Source organism: Camelus ferus, chromosome 19 (genome assembly GCF_009834535.1).
Source record: "Camelus ferus isolate YT-003-E chromosome 19, BCGSAC_Cfer_1.0, whole genome shotgun sequence".
In the NCBI taxonomy this organism is placed as follows: Eukaryota; Metazoa; Chordata; class Mammalia; order Artiodactyla; family Camelidae; genus Camelus; species Camelus ferus.
This window is the reverse complement of record NC_045714.1, coordinates 34831026-34850870: the sequence shown is the minus strand read 5'-3', so window position 1 is coordinate 34850870 and position 19845 is coordinate 34831026. Positions and strand designations below refer to the sequence as shown.

The 19845-nt window shown below is 50.6% G+C and overlaps 1 protein-coding gene and 1 long non-coding RNA gene across 2 annotated transcripts in view; one reads left to right on the top strand and one right to left on the bottom strand.

Annotated features, from left to right (window-relative positions):
• LOC116657991 overlaps positions 1–11715 on the top strand; it is a 46675-nt gene extending 34960 nt beyond the window's left edge. The window contains exons 4-6 of the long non-coding RNA XR_004313196.1: positions 7116–7222; positions 10651–10754; positions 10964–11715. This is a non-coding gene — a long non-coding RNA (uncharacterized LOC116657991). The remainder of the gene's footprint in view (positions 1–7115; positions 7223–10650; positions 10755–10963) is intronic.
• A 269-nt stretch (positions 11716–11984) lies between these two features.
• Positions 11985–19299, bottom strand: TCF15 (transcription factor 15). The gene is made up of 2 exons (XM_006192526.3): positions 18689–19299; positions 11985–14196 (listed from the first exon to the last, which is right to left on the bottom strand). The coding sequence occupies exons 1-2, from the start codon at positions 19205–19207 to the stop codon at positions 14122–14124; spliced, it is 594 nt and encodes a 197-aa protein (XP_006192588.2). The 5' UTR covers positions 19208–19299; the 3' UTR covers positions 11985–14121.
• Positions 19300–19845: the final 546 nt, after the last annotated feature.

Genomic DNA, 19845 nt, shown 5'->3' with positions numbered 1-19845 from the left:
TGCCATGAAATAAAGAAGTGTAGTGATACAATCAAGATGAACTTGGGAAGAGAGAAGGATTGCTTTAGATCAAGGGTCAGCAAACTTTTTCTCTCAGGGACCAGATAGTAACTATTTTAGGCTTTGAGGGCATGCGGTCTCTGTCACAGCTCTCAGCAACCATAGACAATATGTAATATGTAAATCAATGTGCATGGCTGTGTTCCAATAAATCTTTATTTGCAAAAACAGGCAGTGGGCAAGATTTGGAATATGGGCCATTGCTAATCCCTACTTTAAATAATGAGGTCTTGCAAGACCCTCCTGAGAAGATGCTATGTAAGATGAAGCCTGAAGAATGAGAAAAAGCTGGCATTCCAAGCAGCGTGGACAGGATGTACAAAGGCCCTGTGGTAGAAAAAAGTTCAGTGTATTTGAGGAACAGTAGAGGGGCCAGTGTTGAAAGTGCAGTGACTGAGGGGAGTGTGGTAGGAGATGAGGTCAGCCATGTTGGCCAGGGCTGTGTCATTCATGTGACTTGTGGGCCGCAGTAAGGAATTTGGATTTTATTCTAAGAGCATCAGGAAGCTATTGTAGGGCTGTAAGTTGTGGAGTGACTTTATCAGATTTTAAGTTTGAAAAGATAACTGTGGCTGCTGTGAATTGGAGGGGGACAAAATAGGTGGGTGAGACCAGCCAGGAGGATAATAGTAGTCACTTGGGCAAAAGGTGACAAGAGACATGGCAGAATGGCTTTGGAAATGAAGGGAATTTTTGGACTTGTGGAGTGGGCAGGGGCGATGTGGGATTCATCTCAGCAAGACCATCCCCTCCTCCCATTTCCTGCTGCATGTGCCTGAACTCCTCTCCCTGGGGACCAGGCCTCATGATGTGGCCCCCATGACCTTCTGGCCTCATCCTTTCTACTCCTGCCTTTTGCCTCACTCCCCTTCCTCCCCAGGAGAACATGCAAGGTTCTACCGCAGAGCCCCCACCTCTCCTGCCCTTACATAAGGTGTGTTTACTGTCTGGCTCCTGGCATCTCACTTTTCTCTCTGGCCACTGTTTTCCCCTCTAGACCACAAGCTCTTTGAGGGCAGGACTTACTGATGATCCCTCCCCATGGGAGTGAACAAAGCCACGGAGTCCTGGTAAACATTAGCTGACTGAATAAATGAACAGACTCCTATAGCAGAGGGCTCCATCCAAGGTTTGTGCTAATGTTCCTTGAATTGATTAATTTATAAGAGAGTAAATGAGTGAATGAATGAACTCAGTGCCTAACTTGAAGTCTGCTTACAGAACAGGTGCTGATAAATATTTGTCTTTATTGTTTAAAATTTGAGTCAGTAATATTTTCATACAGTTCAAAAATATAAAAAGGGATACTGTGAAGAGGCTCATTTCCACTTTGTTTCTCAACTGTCTGGTTCTTACCACTTTTGTTAGTTTCTGATCTTTCCAGAGTTTCTTCATGCAAACATACGCAAATGAGAGCTGTGTTGTTATCCCCCGGGGCCATGTTTGGTGAGGGTAGTTGGGACTGAGCAGGCAGAGATTCTTCTGACCATCCCTCACTGACCCTGAAATATGAACCAGAGCCCCAAGCTCGGGCTCCATCCTGACTGGGGCTCTGACCCCCACACCCCAACCTGGCCTGTGTGCAGGGGAGGCGCAGCCCCTCCATGGACGGGACAGCCAGGTCCACAGCTTCCTAAGCGTGGGCTGAGTGGGACAGGTCCCACCTGAGCTGCTACCAGGGGGAGCCACGCCCACCTTAATGTTAAGAACAACAGAGCCCAGAGTGGAATTTTCCTCCCTTTCCCATTTTCCTTCAACTTGTTACAAAGGAGAAAGTCTCTGTTGAATGCTGGTGTGTTTTTAACACCTCTCTTAACACTTACTTCCCTTTTTAACAGAGAGCCGGCCTCTGAGCCTTCAGCAGGCAGCCGGATCTGGCGGGAATTTAATGACATTGTTTTGTTTTCATTGTACTTATTTTTATGGTTACCTTCTATTTATGGCACGAGATACTGGTTTTCCATTTATGGAGGGATTTAAAGTTCCCTTTTGAAATGAATATATTTATGTTTTTAAAAGACAGTTCATTTAAAGAAAAAAATATTATGTAACTGGGAGCACAGGTGGTACCCAGACATGGAAAAAATTGTAAAGGAGGCCATGATGGGCTGAAAAGGAGGAAATGCCTCTCAGGTCAAAGGCCTCTCCCAGCCCCTGTTGAACAGAAAGGACCACTGAGGCTTAGTGAGGGGAAGGGACTTTCTCAAGGTCACGTGGATGACATGGACTGAGAACTGGACCTCCTGATCCCCCTGTGGTGGGGACATTCTGTGCCAGTGGGGTAGAGCAGAGGTCAGGGATCGTGTGCACTCCCATGGGCCTGGCCACTGCCCTGGCGGGGGTCAGGGTCTTTCCAGAGCTGACCAAGTCACAGGCTGAGTGCAAAGAATGCCCGGGTCCTGAAGAAGAGGAGAGAAGACATGCTGGTGTTCATCAAGCAGTCCATGTGCTAGACCCCGTGCTGAGACTTTGCCTCAAGGGAACTCAGAGATTCAGGGGGAAGACACAGCCTACAAAAATAACTCAAGTTTCTGATGGCAGCATGGCGAGTGCTCCAACAGAGGCATAGCTCTCACATCTACAGCTAGTGACATCTGAGGCTTTTGCCTGCTGAGAGGCCATTTCCCCATTTTCCCATTTTCTTTTGGAAATTTACTCCCTTCCCCATTCTCGGTGCTTGTAGCTCAGGCAAACCCACACCGACTTCAGAGATGGGCACAGGACCAGGCCTGGCCAATCAGAACACTTTGTCCCTCTCGCCATAGGGATTGGCACAAGGTTGGTCATGTCATCCAAGGCGGGCCCATAGGAGCCTTCCCTTGAACTTTTGCTGCAATTACTAGTAAAAGGGCCCACTCCAAAGGGGTTTCTAAAAGGATGAGTCATGATCCAGAGCTGCTGGCAGTCATCTTTGCCACCAAAAGAGGAGAGGCTCTCTGAGAATGAAGCTGACATCCAGGAAAGCAGGGATGAGAGGTGGAGAGACATTTCTAATGATATCATAACATCACCTGGATTCAGCTATGAAATCAGTGCCCTGAACTCAGTTCTGGAAACCATAACTTACCTTCCCACTCCTCTCACCCTTCATTAGCTACTTTGAATTGGATTTCTGTCACTTACAACTAAAAGAGACCTGGCCAATTCCAGGCAGAAGTACAGTGTCATGGGAAGGTAGGAAAGGGAGAGTGGTTGGGGTGATGACGTTTCTTCTGGGAATCCTTTCTTGTGGAGGTGAGATTGAGCAGAGTTTTGAAAAATGAAGATGATTTTTTTTAATAGTCACAGGGGTTTTTTTTTGTTTTTTGTTTTACAGTTGTACATTTGTGTTTATTTTAACTATTATAATGCTGGTTGACAAGTTGAAAAAAAAGAAAGTTAAAAAAAACCACCCAAATCCCATCACCCAAAAATCCTCTCCAAATCCTTTTCTGCAGGTACATATACAATCATTGTTTTCATTATGAAGTCGAGATCATGTTATACATTTAGAAGTTTTGCTCCTTATTTAAACTGAGGTGTAATTTACATAAAGTGGAATATATAGCTGTTAAGTGTACCTTTTGATGAGTTTTTTTTATTGAAGTATAGTCAGTTTACAACATTGTATCAATTTCTGGTGTATAGCGTAATAGTTCAGTCATACGTATACATACGTATATTGATGCATAAAGAAGAAGTGATCTTTCCAGTGAGGCGAGCTGCTTGGGCAGTGGAAGAGTGCTGGAAACAGCACAGTCAGAGTGGCTGGAGAGAGGAGGGAGCTGGAGAAGTGGTGGGGGAGGGGCTGGCAAGGAGGGATTGTGCAGAAATTTCATCTTTTCCTCTGCCCGTGTCCTCCTTCTCTGAAAGAACGCCCTTCCTCAGTTAATTTAGCCACAATCATTTAGTAAGCACCTACTATATGCCAGGCACTCTCGAAGGGCTGGAGAGGTCACAGTGGACACCACAGGCCAAGTGCATGCCCTCTTGTAGCTTCCATTCGAGTCAAAGGAGATGGGTACCAAACATGATAAATAATTAAGTCTCATAGTCTCAGGTAGTAAGAACTTGTGAAGGAAAACTAAGACAAGTGTGGATAAAGATTGGTGGAGAGCTGTTTGGGATGATGCAGCGTTCTGACAACTGATGGTGGTGATGGTCTGCAACATTGTCAATGACTTAATGCCCCTGAATTGTACGCTTAAAATGGTTAAAATGGTGAATTTTACGTTATGTTCATTTTACCATAAGGAAAAATAGATGAGTGGAGGGGTGTTATTTTAGCGAGTGTTGTCAGGGCAGGCGTCCTTGAGGAGGTGACATTTAAGCAAAGATCTGAACGAAGGGAATTAGTGAGACTTGAAGATACACAGGGAAGAGCAGTCCACGCAGAGGGAACTGCAAAGGCCAAGGCCGTGAGGCTGGGGTGTGCCTGGTGTGTTCTAAGAACTGTCAGGAGGCTGATGTGCCTGGGGCCCAGAGATCAAAGGGGCAGGAGGGAGGGAGATGAGGCCAGAGTGGGTGGGGTGGGGGTTGGGGAGCAGGAACTAGTGTGCTGGAAGAGAATTTTGGATTTGGTTTTAAGAGTGATAGGAACTCTTGCAGGTTTGGGCAGGGGAGGGTCAGGAGTTGGCCCTTTCTACTCAACTTTTCCCTCTCTCCAACACTCCATCAGTCTCTTAATTGGGCGGTTATCTCTTTGCTTCCTGACTCTGCTTTCTGGGCTGCTGCCCTCTTCTGCCTACCTCCATGACCACCCCCTAGTTGAGATTATCATTTTTACATGGATGACCCAAGTGGCCTCCAGTTGGCCTTCATGCCTCCTGCTGACTGGGTCTCCACCGTGGTCACCAGGGGCTTTTTCTACCTGTGCCAATGACTAGTCCTTCCCTTGGTGAGAACCATGGCTCCCCACTTCCCAGTCCCACCCTGTCCAGCTCTCCAGTCTCCTCTCTCCTAACCCCTCAACACTTCAGCCACTCTGAGCCTCCCATGAAGTCCCCCTGCTGCCTCAGGCCCTCTCTCTCCTCAAGGCTGTTATATGTACTCTCTTCTACACAGGGTCCTTTTTACCTAGAGAATCTCCCCTTCAAGAGTCACCCCAGCACCACTCTTGGCAAAGACTTCCCAGATAACCCTCCTCTCCCTGCCCCAGGCTGCCTTAGCTGCCTCCTTTCCTGTGTTCCCCTCCCTGCCTCTTCCACCTTCAGAGCCCACAGCACAGTCATGCATGGCTGCTTGATTTAGTTTGATTTTTTTTTTAAAAACCTCTCCTCATCTCCATGAAACCCCCAGTTCCCTGCCCATAGTATGTTCTCAATACTATTTGTTGACTAAATGCATGAATTTGGAGTATATCTTGCAGAAATAGCAACAGCTAACCTGGGTGAAGGATTTGCTATGTACCATGCTAAACATTTCAGAGTCTGGATCTGATCTATTTTTCACAATCCTAGGAGGAAGCCACTGTAATTAGCTCCATTTTAGAGATGAGAAAACCAAGGCTTGGTGAGATTCATCAATTTCCCCACGGCCCTGGAACTCAAAAGCAGCAGAGCTGGCAGGGCAGAGTGCCCAGTTCAAAGCCACAGGCACATCATACAGACAGGGGAGGTGTCTTTGTGTTATTGTGTGCATTGGTAGGGTTTCCAGGAGTCTCTGAACTTCATATGAAGCTCAGTTGTCCATGAGCTGTTTTTCAAGAGCAGCTTCATTGCTTTCATCAGTGTCAGATGGGTTCTTGATAGTCCCTACATTTAAGATGCCCTTCTGCATAGAAGAGAAAGGTGGAAAGCTTTTGAGTATTGGACAGATGAGGTCCAAGCTATACTTTGGAAAGATCATTTTGGCAATTCACAGCAGTATTATTCATAAAGGAAAAAAATTAGAAATATCCTTAATGTCCACCAAGAGTGGACACATTAATTATATTGTGGTACATCCTTCCATTGAAGGGAATACCATGCAGCTGTAAAGATGAATGAGGAATCTCTTTAGGCACCAATATGGAATGATTCCAAGATATATTTTTTTAAGTCAATGATGTGAAGTTCTGACCAGGGTGTATAAGAAGCTTCCACTTTTGAGGGGAGGGTGGGGGTATAGCTCAATGGTAGAGCACATACTTAGCATGCACGAAGTCCTGGATTCAATCTCCAGTACCTCCATTAAAAAAAAAAAAGCTTTCATTTTTTTTAAAAGGGAGGGGTTAAGATTATAAATCTAGATTTGCTTCTATATGCATAGAATATCTTTGACAATATTCACAAGAAAATGGCCAATGGAAACTTTACCTCAGACAGTTTTTATGAAGATGAAACATGTTAATATTAGATAATAGCTTAGAATAGTGCCTGGAACATAGTACGCACTAGAGGAGATTTTGTTGAATAAAATAAAAGAGGGGTTGCCTCAGGAGACAGGAAGGAAGTGACGGGGGATTGGTGAAAGGCTTATTCTCACCTGATATTTTTTCTTGGATATTTTAATTTTTTTAGTCTTTTTTGTTTTTTGGGGGGTTGATAATTAGGTCTATTTATTTTATTATTAGTTTTTTTTCTTTTAATGGAGGTACTGGGGATTGAACCCATAACCTTGTGCATGCTAAGCACATGCTCTACCACTAAGCTATATACTTCCCCCTTGTTATTAAAATTTTTAAATTTATTATTATATTATTTTATTTTGGTGGGGTGGGGAGATAATTAGGTTTATTTATTTTTAGAGGAGGTACTGGGGATTGAACCCAGGACCTTGTGCATGCTAAACACATGCTTTACCACTGAGCTATATACTCCCCCTTTGATATTTTTAAAGTTAAAATTAAATATATCTAGATAGATAAAACATAATCTGAGGGGATCAGAGACTGGAAGGAGGTCCCACCCTGAATCCCCGGGAATTAGCTGGAATTGGTCAAAGGCTACATTGTGTGGTGTGAAAATCAGGACGTGTGGAAAAAGGGGAGGGGGGACACCAAAACACCCACGCCCCAGGGCCCACTATAAAAAGCACATTTGAAAACACCAGACTGGAAACGTTTTTTTTATTATTATTATTATTTTTTTAAATAGCAAAAGCTCGTCCCCCCAGGAGGCGTGTTGCAGCTGCGGCCGTGGCAGTTCCCAGGTGATGTCAGTCCTGGCCCAGTGCCAGCCCCGGCCCCTTGGAGACGGTCTTGGTGGGTTCAGCTTGACTGTTTTTCCTTCCTGAGACTTGAGGACACCTTCCTGTCTCAAAGAAAGCAGCCTTTCCAGGGCTTTCTGAGAGCCAGGGGCGGGGGAGGTGGTGGGCCTGGGCTGAGGAGACAGGAGGCAGGGGAAGGTGGGTGAGGGGTGGGCAGGAGGGGGCGGCTGTGTCAGGGAGAAGAGGGTCGGGGAGCTGCAGACAGGCTCAGCTCCGGGATGACTTCTTAACCATGCCACAGGGGACAGGAGGACGGTGCTCCTTGGGAATCCGAGGCCCGCTTCCTTGACCCCTTCCTCGCCCTGCCCCGGCTGCTGCCGGGGGGGACACACTGGGGTGGGGTAGGGTTGGGGGCAAAAGATGTTCCCACGGAGTTCCCAGCTGGTCAGCGCCTTTTCTCTTCCCTAAGTTCTGGACCCATCCCTCTCTCCTCTATGGCTAAAGGCCGTCTGTCAGTATCTTCTGAGCTTCCGGACGTGGGTTTCTACAGATGGGCTGAACCGCAGAGCTGGGTTTGAGGTCTAACTGCACTCCTGGCTGTGTGATCTCAGGCCAGCCACTGCTCTTTTTTGAGCTCCATCTGTGAAATGGGTAAAATCCACCTTGTAGGGTGATTATGAGACAGCACGATGTGATGCAGGTTCACATTCCTGCAGGGCAGACTTGTCTCTGGGCAGGTTGTGGGGATGACCCCAGCCTCTCAGTCCTTCAGCAGGTGTCTGCTAAGCACCCACTATGTGCTGGCACTGTGGGAGGCCCTGGGATGCTGCCGTGTGGTGGCAGCCGGAGGTGTTGTGAGCAGGGACTGTGGCCTGGCTCTGTGACCTGGGGGGAGTTGCCTCCTGCCTCAGAACCTTGGCGTTGAGCATGTGGGCAGCAGAGGAGGGAGGTTAAGGGGGTGGGCTCTGGACCCTGTGCACCTGGGTCCAAATCCTGGCCTGTCATTCAGTGACTGCATGACCCTGGGGAGCCATGAGGATGCTAAGAGCTCCTGCCTCACGGAGCTGGGGAGGTGTAGGTGAGCTACAGGGCTCACCCCGTGCCCTGCCCAGAGGCGGTGCTCCGTGAGCCTTCGCCATCACTTTCTCTTCTGCCTGCAGAGGTTCACCTGACTTTGACTACTTCGCAGCACAGATCTGGGCTCTCAGAAGAGATGTATCAGGGATTATCAGGTTAGGTTCAGGGGAGATCCAGGGACCTGCAGGTGCTCCATTATTTATCTCATGCAGGGGTGGCCCAGACAACTTTGCAGAACCTTTCACACTTGGCAAAGCCTTTTCTTGCCTCAGAATCATCATCCTTACGTTTGTTCTAGTCTCTCCCACTCACACATCCCCTCCTCACAATTTATAATTTGCTCAGAGCCTGCTGATCTGATAGATAGCAGCCTCTGTGAGAGCAGGCACCACATCTGTCTTATTCTCTGTCCATCCCTAGAACCTTGCATGGTCCATGGAGCAGTTCAATACATGTTTGTTGACTGACTGACTGACTGACTGACTGAGCCGCCTGCCTTAAGTTGGTCTATGATATTAAACTCTATCTTATGCCTCCTGATGAATTTTACCTCCTTGCTGTGGCACAGGCCATGGGACCTGGAGCCAGACCTGCCCTGGGTTGGAATCAAGGCTATGCTGTTGCCAAGCTGAGTGACCTTAGGCTTGGTTTTCTAGTTTGTGAAATGGTGATGACAACAGTACCTACCTACGCAGGTTGTTGCAAGATAGTGAGGCCATTTTTTTTCTTACTGTAATTTTATTTATTTATTTTTTAAATTGACGTATAGTCAGTTTACAATGTTATGTCAAGTGAGGCCTTTCTTGTAAGTGACCTAGAACGGTGCCTCCAACTCTCATGCTTGTTGCTGCTCTGGGCAGGGTCACTAAGCAATGAAAACAAGGACTAGGACACATGAAAACTGATTCTGGCTCATCTCTGACTTGCTATGTGATGTTGAGGATGTATCTTGTCTGCTCTGGGCCTCAGTGTCCCCACTGTTGATCTGAGGGGTTCTGAGGAGATGAACTCCAGGATTGTCCATTTAAAACCCTCCAACAGCCTGTATTTGGGCCCCTCCAATTCTGGGAATTCTGGCAATGCTGGGGAAGCCTGTGGGAGATGCAGCTTCCTGGACCCAAACCCATACCAATTCCCTCGGTGCAGGCTGGGCTCTGGGCAGGGGTGAAGACTCAGGCTCGGGGAATGACCTTTTCTGTCTTATGATGGAAGCCAAGGTTCAGTTGGGCCCTTACAGGACTGGGCACATACCTCGTGAGGCCGTACCTTGAGAGTCCAGTGGGTCTTGTAGCCAAAACACTTAGTTCAATCCACTCACTTACCAGGAGCCATATGAATGCGGGCAAGTTCTCTAACCTCCCTGTGCCTCAGTGTCCTTATCTATAAAATGGAGCAGGCTATATTAAGTAACTTAAGTAAAGTGGATAGGCCAAGGCCTGACTATAGAGGGCCCTCAAAAAAGTCAGGCACTTTTCCAAGCTTAGAGAATCTGGGCATCCAGAAAACACCAACTCCTAAATCTTACCAGCCCTCCCTCCCACAAGGCCAGATTGCCTTCTGGTCTACTATGTGCAGGTTGTGCTGAGATGAGGAAAACTGAGGCCCAGAGAAAGGCAGACACCCACCCCAGGTCACACAGGAGCAGTGGCCAAGCTAGACCAGGCCAGGCTTCTGCCTTCCAGCCAGTTCACCCTCAGTTTCCAGGCCCTGCTGGCCTGCCCTCTGACCCTGGCCCCCTGGGAGCTGATCCCAGGCCGGTGGGGTCTACAAGTCTGGTCTGGATTAGACACGCTGAGAAGCAAACGCTGCTCCCCCCAACCCCAAGCAGGTCGCCTGGCGGGACCCGTGTTCACAGCTGCTGAGGCTCACAGGGACATAAATCATGGTGGCAGGAGGCTCCGGGGCTGGGACCACCTTAACCTCCTAAAGGGCGCAGGGGCCTGAGAGTCATGGGCAGGGATGCCTGGGTCCACCAGGGATGTTTTCCATCCCCAGTGAGGGCAGCTGAAGTAGGGCAGGTCACAGGGGGCCAGTAGACCATTTGGCAGGCCTCACATCCTAGCGGGCCAAGAGCTCAACTTTGTTTTAACTTTCACTCTGCAATCATTTACAAACATACAGAGAAGTGATGAAAGTAGTGCAGAGAACTCCCATATACCCTTGACTTGGATTCACAAGTTTTAACAATTTGCCACATTTGCTTTCTCCTTCTCTCGCACACACAAATTATTTTTTTCTGAACCATTTGAAGGGATGTCCCCTCCATCACATTCCTCTGCCCCTTAATACTTCAGGGGGTATTCTGAAGCACAAGGATATCCTCTAACATAACCATACTGTTAGCAAATTCAGTAAGTGTAACGTTGATACTTCGTTGTTCTTATTCCAACTTTGTCAACTGCACAGTAACGTCCTCTATACCATTACGCCCCTGCCGGACAGGATCCAGCCCAGAGGTGTGCTACATTTTGCTGTCCAGGTCAAGACTTTTGATATCACGTCTACAGGAGGTAAAACACACAGTAGCAGGAAATTCAGATGGGGTTGAACAAAGGTGTTTAACTTTATAGGTATGGGCTGATGTTTTTGTAAATCCTCTAATGTTCTCATGATACTGCATCATACTAGTGATTGTATATGGACGCTTAAGAGTTAACTTGCTAAATGTGTCAGTTTTTGGAATTCTATTCTGATGTTTTTATTGTTTTTAATCTAATAGGAGCTTCATAAAATGGAAGAGGCCTGGGCCACTGAGGGGAACTTCATGTGGTAGAGGAGCCCGAGGCTGGAGGCAGGGGCCCTGCATTCTCAGCCCTGCTCAGCTCCAAATGCTGTGCAATTCTGGCCCATTGCTGTCCCTATCTGGGCTTTGGTTTCCCCATTGCCATGGACGACCTCTAAGGCCTTCCCACTTGCAATTGTGGAATTAGGGAAGAGAGCCCTGAGTGGCGATCAGGGAGACCTGGGCTCCCAGTGGCCCAGGAGAGCCTTGCTGGGGAACCTTGGGCAGTTTGCTTCATCTGTATTGGCTCAGCTTCTCACTGTGAAATGACTGAGCCTGAGATCCTTCTTGTGCTGATGCTCCTTGTGTCTAAGGGTTTGGGTGGAAGGTGTGACCTGGTATTTAAGCCTCCCCCCTTCAGGGTCCCAGGTGGCTTGGCTGAAGCTGCTCATTCTACCCTCCTCAGCCCTGGGTTTCTTCTGCCTGAGCAATTTTACTCCTCTGGCCCTAAGTCGGCTCCTGCTCAGGCAGCCTGCAGAAGCCTGGCTGGGCTGGCCCATCCTGAAGGTGGAAGGTGTGTGTGTTGGGGGCAGGGATGTTAGGCAAATGGCCCCAGAGGTCCTGGTCCACAGCTGTGCCAGGTCATGTGTATTGGGCTGGCCTTGTAGCTCACAAGGGGTCTGAGACATTAACTATCCCCTACTCAGGAACCAGGCTCAGGGAAGACAGCAAGCAGCAAAATGTGCAGAATGGAGCACCATGCAGCTGTGAAAAAGCACGAAGCAGCTCTTTGAACACTGAAGGGTCTCCAAGATGCATTGTTAAGGAAAAAAAAAATCCAAGTATATAACAGTGGGTAAAATGCTACCTCTTATGCAGAAAAACAAGACCTATGTGAATTGCTATGCTGTAAAAGATTAAGTGCATGTGTATGTTTTCTAAAAATCTCTGCAGGATAACAGTGTTAACTGTGGTTGTCTTTGGGATGGGTGATATTTCTAGGGTCTTGTAGTGTTTCAATTTTTTTTTTTTACTATGAAAACATAAGCAGAGAAACCTAGAAATACTTTTTTAGAACCAGTAATCAGTATAGAGCATTTCTGGAAGGACACACGGGTAACTGCTAACAGCAGTCGGCTTTGAGGCGGAGCCTGAGGGAGGTACGACTTTTCCCTGCATACTATTGGATACAACTTATATTATCTACCAAGAGCAAATGATCTATGAACGACTACATACCAATGCAAAACAAATTAATTATTATTCTACTCCAGCTGTTCCTGCTGGTTAGGGATTGGGTCAGGGAAGCCCAGAGGGGTCACACAACTTCTTGGGGGTCACCCAGGAAATCTGGTGGCAGAAGTGGGCCTCCAGCCCAGAGCACCCAAGTGTCTGCTCTGTCCCCACTCCCAGGTTTCCTGCCATTGACAATGTCACAGTCCTTTTCCTGTGGCTTTGCCAGGGGCTGCCTAGACCTGGCCCTGGGTAGATGCAGGGAGTGCAATGTGCTTTCCTAATTAGTTCCTGAAAGGCAACTGTCTGTTGATCTGCAAAATGGGCAGCCCCACATAGCTGAGTCTGGGTATCAAACGCAGGGGGTGACAGAGCAGAGCGGATAGAAGCGCGGACTCTGGAGCCAGGCTTCAGTTGGCAAACGCTAAATAAAAGTGTTAAAAAAATAAATTAAAAAACAGGCACATGAATGTCCCTGGAGGAAAGGGTGGCTGCCTGGCTCTGCTGCCTCTCCTGGCTCCTCTCCCTGCCTCCAGCCTCCTGAGCGTCTCTGATCCTGGCCCCACAGAGAGCCAAGAACTCCTGGCTGCACTGACCAGCTGTCCCTGTTACACTCTAGGCTGGATCTGTGAGATGGGGAGACACCTCCCCCCAACTCCCAGGGCCACTGGGAGAATGATTGGGGTCACAAAACTGGCACCCCATCTGGGGCATCTCCAGGGCAGAGGAAGGAGCTCACTTTGGGCTTTAAATCTGGACAGACTTCACGTTGTCACCCTGCCACGTGCCAGCCAGGAGGCTTTGGGTATCGTTGTTTCTTCAAATCATCTCAGCTACAACAGGGGTAAGAGCATCCCATTAGCACACACTCATTTGCACATGTGGAAAACCACGTGCCTGCCCAGCCCTGTTTGTAAAGACATGGATAATGGGTGGGTTAAAGTACGGTACATTCCCAAATGGAATAAACAGCTACTAAAGGAATGAAGGTACCCTTTCCCGTTATGACTTGGATGACAGCCAAGCTAGATTAAGGAAAAAAAAAATACAAGAAGCAGAAAACGGGTATGATGTGCTACTGTTTGTGTAAAGAGTGTAAGAAAACAGATACATATATTTCTGTATTTGCTTGATTATTCACAGGGAACGGGGATGTCAAAACAAAACAAAAAAAACTAATGCTAAGCCTGCCTGTAGTGGGAGAACTGTGCCAAGAGAACAGGGGGGACGGTGACTTTTTACCACATATCTGCTTGTACCTTTTGAATTCTGGACCATGTGGATGAATATATTCCTTATTCAAAAATAAATAAAATTAAGATTTTGTTTTTAAAATCAACTACACCAGACACCCAACAGTTGTTCAAGAAGATGGTGAGGAAAGTTTGGTTATCCTGACTTCTGGAGCAGGGGTCCCCGACCTCCCTGCCGCCTCACTCCCTCCAGAACACAGGGCAGCACCTGTGACATCCGTCTCTTCCAAGGTCCAGGAGAGGGGCGACCTCTGACCTCTGATGTTCCCAGGCCCCTCCCGTCTTCAGTTGGGAACATCTTTTACTTAAAAATACCTTTTATTTTAAACCCATCAATTCTCTCTCACACACACACCCCAACACTCATGCACAGACAAGCACACATCCTCTGTCATCAACTGTCTTTGTTTTTCCAAAAGTTCTGCCTTGTCTCTGACCAGCCAGGGCTGGGGCTGGCTGGACGTGTCCTCACAGCTCTCCAGGGTGGGGTGGAGATGTCCCAGGGGGCCTGCTCAGAGGGTCATGGGCCCAGGCCATTGTCCTCTGATCCCTGCACAAAGAAGGGACCTGGGTTCGGCTCCTGGGGTCTTCTCGCCTGTTCACCCAGTGGCTGGCCTCTGGCCTCCTTCTCAGGGTCCTGCTTGGAGCAAATGACACAGGGTTCCAGGCTCATCTCCGTGGCACTCGAAGTGGGGCCACCCCCCTCACCTTCAAGCAGCTGCCCCCTAGGTCACGACGGCTACCCTGCAGGAAGGGAGAGAGAGGTATTAGGGGGTTCGATCAGGTCACTATGAACACCGGAACTACTAACCTCTGTGTCCAGCAATAGGGAACTTGATAAACAAGTCACATTTAGTCACACAATCAAGTTCTTGCAACAGAAGGCAGAAGAAACTTTATGGACTGATAGGGGATGATGTTGAGATAACATCATTTAAGGACAAAAGCAAGGACTGAGTGCACCTTCCTGTGTGCTGAGAAGTCCAGAGAGAAGGGCACATGGGAAACTGCTAATGGGTTTCCTTGTGGGAGAGGAATGTGATGAGGAGACAGGATATGAGGGGGGCTTTTTTTTACTCTGTATACTTTTTTACCTTTTTCATTTCTTCCCCATGTAATTGGCTGCTTTAAAAAAAATCCAATACAGTTTAAATCATACTATTTTAGGGGGGTGGGTATAGCTCAGTGGTAGAGTGCATACATTCTGGAATTCTGGCCTCCCTGCCTTCATTCAGGGTGTCCACTCAGCCAGAAATCTAATCTGCTCTCTGGCCGTGTCCTGGGATGACTTCTCTATTCCTACAATTGCCTAGCATTTCTTGCCTTTCTGGGGACGTTCCACCAGGATAAAACCCAGATGGGGGTCTCTCTCATGTTCCTGCATCAGGCTGGGACCTCAGGGAGTGGTCGCGAAAGTATCTCACTCTGTGGCCCCAGTTCCAGTCCCGGGACTGGCATGGGGCAGGTGCCAACCAATGCTGCTTGGATCCGGGGTGTCCACTGGAAGACAAGCTAATGGTGGAAGCCACTGAAGCCACCTGTCCCTCACGCTGCAGGGACCATCTCTACTCACTGTTCTGAGGTCTGACACATGGGTTTCATCCTCACTGAAGCCAGCAAGGTCACAGACATTAGAGTAACCTCTCTTTTGAGGTCTTCCAGCACTGCGCGGCTGGCTCAGAGGTACCCACAGAGTGGGGAAAAGGCTGGGCTAGACATCCAAGGTGTCCAACAGTCTGTCCTGTTTCCCCAGGACACAATGGTGTCTGAAATCTCACTGTAAATGCTCACCCCCCGAGTCTGGCTAGGAGATGACGGAACAGGCATCTTTCTCAGCCATCTAGAGAAATAGCTGACCATCTGGGAGCTCTGGTCCCTGCCCCCCTCCACTCCTGGGCCCAGGTTGGGGCAGATCCATCCAGATGCGAGCCCAGCCTCCCTTGAGGCTCTCTGGGCCCAGGGACAGTGTGTTCATTCACAGGCAGGGCTATTTTGAGGGCTGAGGCCACAGTCCCAGCAGAGCCTGGAGCCTGGGCTTCTCAGACAAACTCTGGCAACAGTGGCTGAGAAGGGCGGATGGGGGTGGGGGGGTGCAGCATCGAGGTTAGAGGATAGAAAACTGGCCTCCCACCTTCTCATTCAAAGTCTTCGGGGTCAGGGGTCAGGGAGAGCCACCTCCACCTCAAGTCTGGCAGTCATCGCAAGACCTGGATCCCCTGAGAACACTGGGACTGTTCACCTCCCTGAACCTCACTTTCTTCATCTGTGAAATGGGGATGAAATGATTCTACTCGCTACCCCAGGGTGCAGTCGAATGCAAATGCAGCTGTGAAAGAGGCCTGTAAACTGCCAAAAGTGCTTAGAAGAGGCCCAGATTAGGCCTTGGTTTCTTTGTCCCTTCGAAACTCCGCACCAAGGGCTCTGGGAAGCACTGTGGTTAGGTGGCTAGAGTGAGAGAGATCTGGGTTTCAGTCCCTGTTCTGCCTTGGACTACCTGTTGGACCTTGGGCGAGGGCAAGTGACTTCAGCTCGCTGAGCCTCGGTTTCCTTGTGTGTAAACTGGAGTTACTGTCAGGATTACACATGTTAACACAGGTAAAGCCCTTAGCACAGTGTCAGGAACACAGTAAGCATTCAATAAATGTTCACAAGTATTAGCATCAGCATCGTCTGCTGATGGCGCCTCCTTACCCTACCGCACTCTGTGCCACTTCTGCCCCACAGCTGGGTATACCAAGTGGGGAGGGCCTTACAAGATGAGCCTATTCAACGCCCACCCCAACTCAAAAGCGACAAAAGGGAAAACAGGGCAGAGACAAGAACCCCATTCCCAACCCCCGTGCTATGTCTACCACAGAGGGCCACACCTAACCCGTCCTTGAATAGGAAGATGCCACAGGCAGCTGTTTCCATGGTGACCCTAACCCCAGACCAGCTGGCTGGGAAGGAGGTGGTGGCTTAGAGTGAAAGGGTAGGGTCTGGGGCCTTGGAGCTCTCCGACCCCCAAAGCTCAGAAGAAAGCCCCCCACAGGCTCCCCAAGACTGCCAGTTTTCTTCCAGTCGAGTCTTTGAGGGGCCAGAGCCGGCCAGGATGGCCCCTTTTGCCTAGTCCCACAGGAGCCTGTGGGGTGAAAGTGTGGCTTCTGTGGCCAAATTTGGCTGAGTTCTAGGTCTCACAGACAGATTCCAGGGAAGCAGCCAAACCCAGGCAAGGCCCTAAGATCTCAAGACCAGCTAAGTCCCGCAGCCTATCTGCTGTGGGGGCGGGCACGTGATCGACACATCCCTTCCCCCAGGCCTGCCCTTACAGGGCCCTCCCTCACTAACTTTTCTCACTTCCCAATCAGGCAGGCCTGAGTTTGAATCCTGCCTCCATCATGGACAGTGTCTCTGAACCAGTGACAGCATCTCTGAGCAGGTGGGGATAACCAGAGCACCTCCTTCCCCAGTTAGGTGGGTTTTAATGGTAACATGTGGAGAGCACTTAGCACAGTGCAGACGCTGCTGTGACTGGCCAGTCTTTGCCTCCCCTCTGTGTGCTGCCACCTTCAGCGTCTTCCCTTTTCCTTTTCTAGGTCATGTTTTCTGACCCCAGGGCTCTCTGTGCCCTACCCCCTCATCTGTCTGCTTGCATCCCCGAGCATCTGTCAGAATTTAGCCCCTGAGTCAGGGGCTTCTTCTGACCCTGACAGTCCCTTTGTGCCCCCTCCCTCTCCATCAGACGGCACTATCCCGGTCTTCACCTCCTGGTCCAGACCCTGGCCCTGCACTGGGAGTTCCTGACTGTGGTGGATGGGCAACCACGACCTGCTTCTCTGGGGACATTCTCAGAGTCTACAAAAAGGGGCTGTTGGGTAGTTGAGGTGTGCTAAGCTGAATGAATGGGTGAAAGGCAGTCAAGGACTGTTACTGAGGCCCAGTCAGCCCTCATACCCCAGGCTGGGTGCCTGAAGGCCCACCCTGGTTTCCCAGCCCAACCTGGAGCATAGACCAGGGCCCACACCTGGGAGCATCAGGGACCCTCAAGAGAGTTCAAATCTGAATTAAAAAGACAGACTCAGAGAAACTGAGGTGGCCGTGGGGGTGAGAGACCAGAACATAAGTCTGATGAGCCAGAAGCGGGTGGTCTGAGGCCAGGACACAGAGACTTCCCAGAACAGAGTGAACTGGGGGAGCTAGGGCAGCTGTGAGAATCAAAGACCTGGAGCCCCAGAGGCCTGACTCCAATCCCCCAGGCCCCTTCATTTTCAAGAAGGCCATGGGCCAGTCAGGGACTCTCAGCCTCAGTTTCACCAACTGTAAATGGTAGCTGCTGTAATCCAAAGCTTTCATGCAGGCAAGCCTCCTTACTCTAAGAAAAGCTCAGGCCAGAAGAGGGAAAGGCTGGAGGTGAAGCAGGCTCCTTAGGGCCCAAGCAGGAGAAAACCAGTTTTCAGCCAGAGGCGCCTCCCCCCACCAGCAACCCAGTCCCATCTACCCTCTACAAGCCTGGGTCTCCTCCCTACTCAGGACAGACCACAGGAGCTTACCTCCAGCTCTGCCCTCTGACTCAACGGTGCCCTTTCCAGACACTGCATCCCTTTTGGGACTGGGTGTTCTGGGTGTCCTCAGGGGACCCCCTCCCTCACTCCTACTGCTCATCAGCTGGGTACCCCTGGCTCTTGGTTGGGGTGGGCATCCCCTTTTCTTCTCAGTCTCCTGCCTTTAGGTCAGTCTCAGGATGTGGGGCAATTATACTATGGAAAGGGCAGCTCAGGGCAACACACGCCCAACGAAGCCAGAGCATGCATTCTCTGGCCTCCCAGCTGAGTAAGTGTGGGCACTCCTCTGGCCCCAGATCCTCACCAGTGAGCAAATAGGCAGAATTACCTGCCTGACAGGGTTCTTGTAAACGTGCAAAGAAAGAGGGCGAGGAACGCGCCGGCACATAGGAAGAGCTCTATAAAAACCTTTGTTATGATTTCCTCACGCGCTGTTCCTCTCACACCTTTAGTCCCCCCGAGCAATCTCCATCCTTTAAATCACGCCTGAGCTCTGGGCTTCCCTACCTCCCTTGTCTGGGGGACGTTAAGTAGCAGTTCTGTTCCGCACAGAACCCTGGGCTTGGAAGGCCACTCCTCCAACGACTCCACGTCGCTTCCTCCTCTCTTCACTGGGGTCTCGGACCCTCTTTTGCTCTCTAATAGGCCCCGTCCCTTGACCTAGAGGACTCGGTACTGGAGAGCTACGCACTCACCCCCTTGCGCTGATTGCTGAGGCAGAAGGTGCAGATGGAGCGCGGCTGACGACCGCCGTCGGGGGTGGCGGGGACCGCGCTCTTGGCACTGCCAGCTGCACGGAAGCACGGCTGCCCGTCGTCGGCCGCGTCGCCCAGAAGTAGCACGTTGGCCAGGTGCGCGATGTAGCTGGACGCCAGGCGCAGCGTCTCGATCTTGGACAGCTTGCGGTCCACCGGCTCGGTGGGGATGAGCGTGCGCAGCGCCGTGAAGGCCGTGTTCACGCTCTGTGTGCGGTCCCGCTCCCGCGCGTTGGCCGCCTGTCGTTGTCGCACCACCACCACCGGGCCCGCACTGCCGCTAGCCCGTCGCCCGCCCCCGGGGCCGGGACCGCGCCGCGCCGCCTCCAGGCCCTCGCAGCAGCCGAACGACTGGTCAGAGGCGTCGCTCTCGCTGCGGTTCTCTTCGTCCTCGCTCAGCAGCCGCACGTCCGGGTACAGCACGTGCGCGCCGACGGGGCGCAGCAGCGCGAACGCCATGGGCGCCGGGCCGCGTCCCTCCGTGCGCTGCGTCCCAGCGTTGGCCGCGCCCCGCCGTGCGCTCCCGCGCGCTCCCACGGCCCCGCCGGCCAGCCGCCTTATAGCCGAGGGAGGGGCCAGTCCCGAGGCCGCCCCGGTCGGGGCGGGGGGCTCCGCCCTGGCCAATGGGGAGGCGCCCGCCGCGCCTCGGCCAATGGCGACTCGCCCGCCGCCCCCGTTCCTTAGGTTGAAAGCGGCCCGCGAGCTGGTGGCCCTCCCCGAAGGCTCCGGGTTCCCGCGGGTCAGCGGGGCAAACACCGGGAGTCGCGGTGGGTGGGGTGGGCTGTGCCCAGATCCGGACTCCTTTTCCTCAGCCGTACCACAGGTCCTTTCTCCTCTCTTGGCTTCGGGTTACGGAGAAACTAGCTCGGGTTTTTCGGCCCTCAAATTCTAATACTGTGGTTTTGTACCTTTCGTGTGTGGAAGAATTAGGAGAGGAGGCCTTCTGACATGATAAATTCCCGATTCTCCCCATCCTGATTCAGCAGGTCTGGAATGGGGCCCAGGAACCTGCATTTGTACAAGGCGGCGGTGTCCATGGAGACCAGTTGGAGAAACACTATAATCTTTCCAAATATGGACTTGACGGTGTCACATCT

What these genes read in the sequence shown, in the direction of transcription:
- TCF15 (XM_006192526.3), bottom strand. Translation starts at nt 19,207, where the DNA reads ATGGCGTTCGCGCTGCTGCGCCCCGTCGGCGCGCACGTGCTGTACCCG. An exon ending in TCAGCAATCAGCGCAAGGGG is followed by an intron (nt 14,197 to 18,688) that starts GTGAGTGCGTAG and finishes CCCTTCCTGCAG; the next exon opens with GGTAGCCGTCGTGACCTAGG.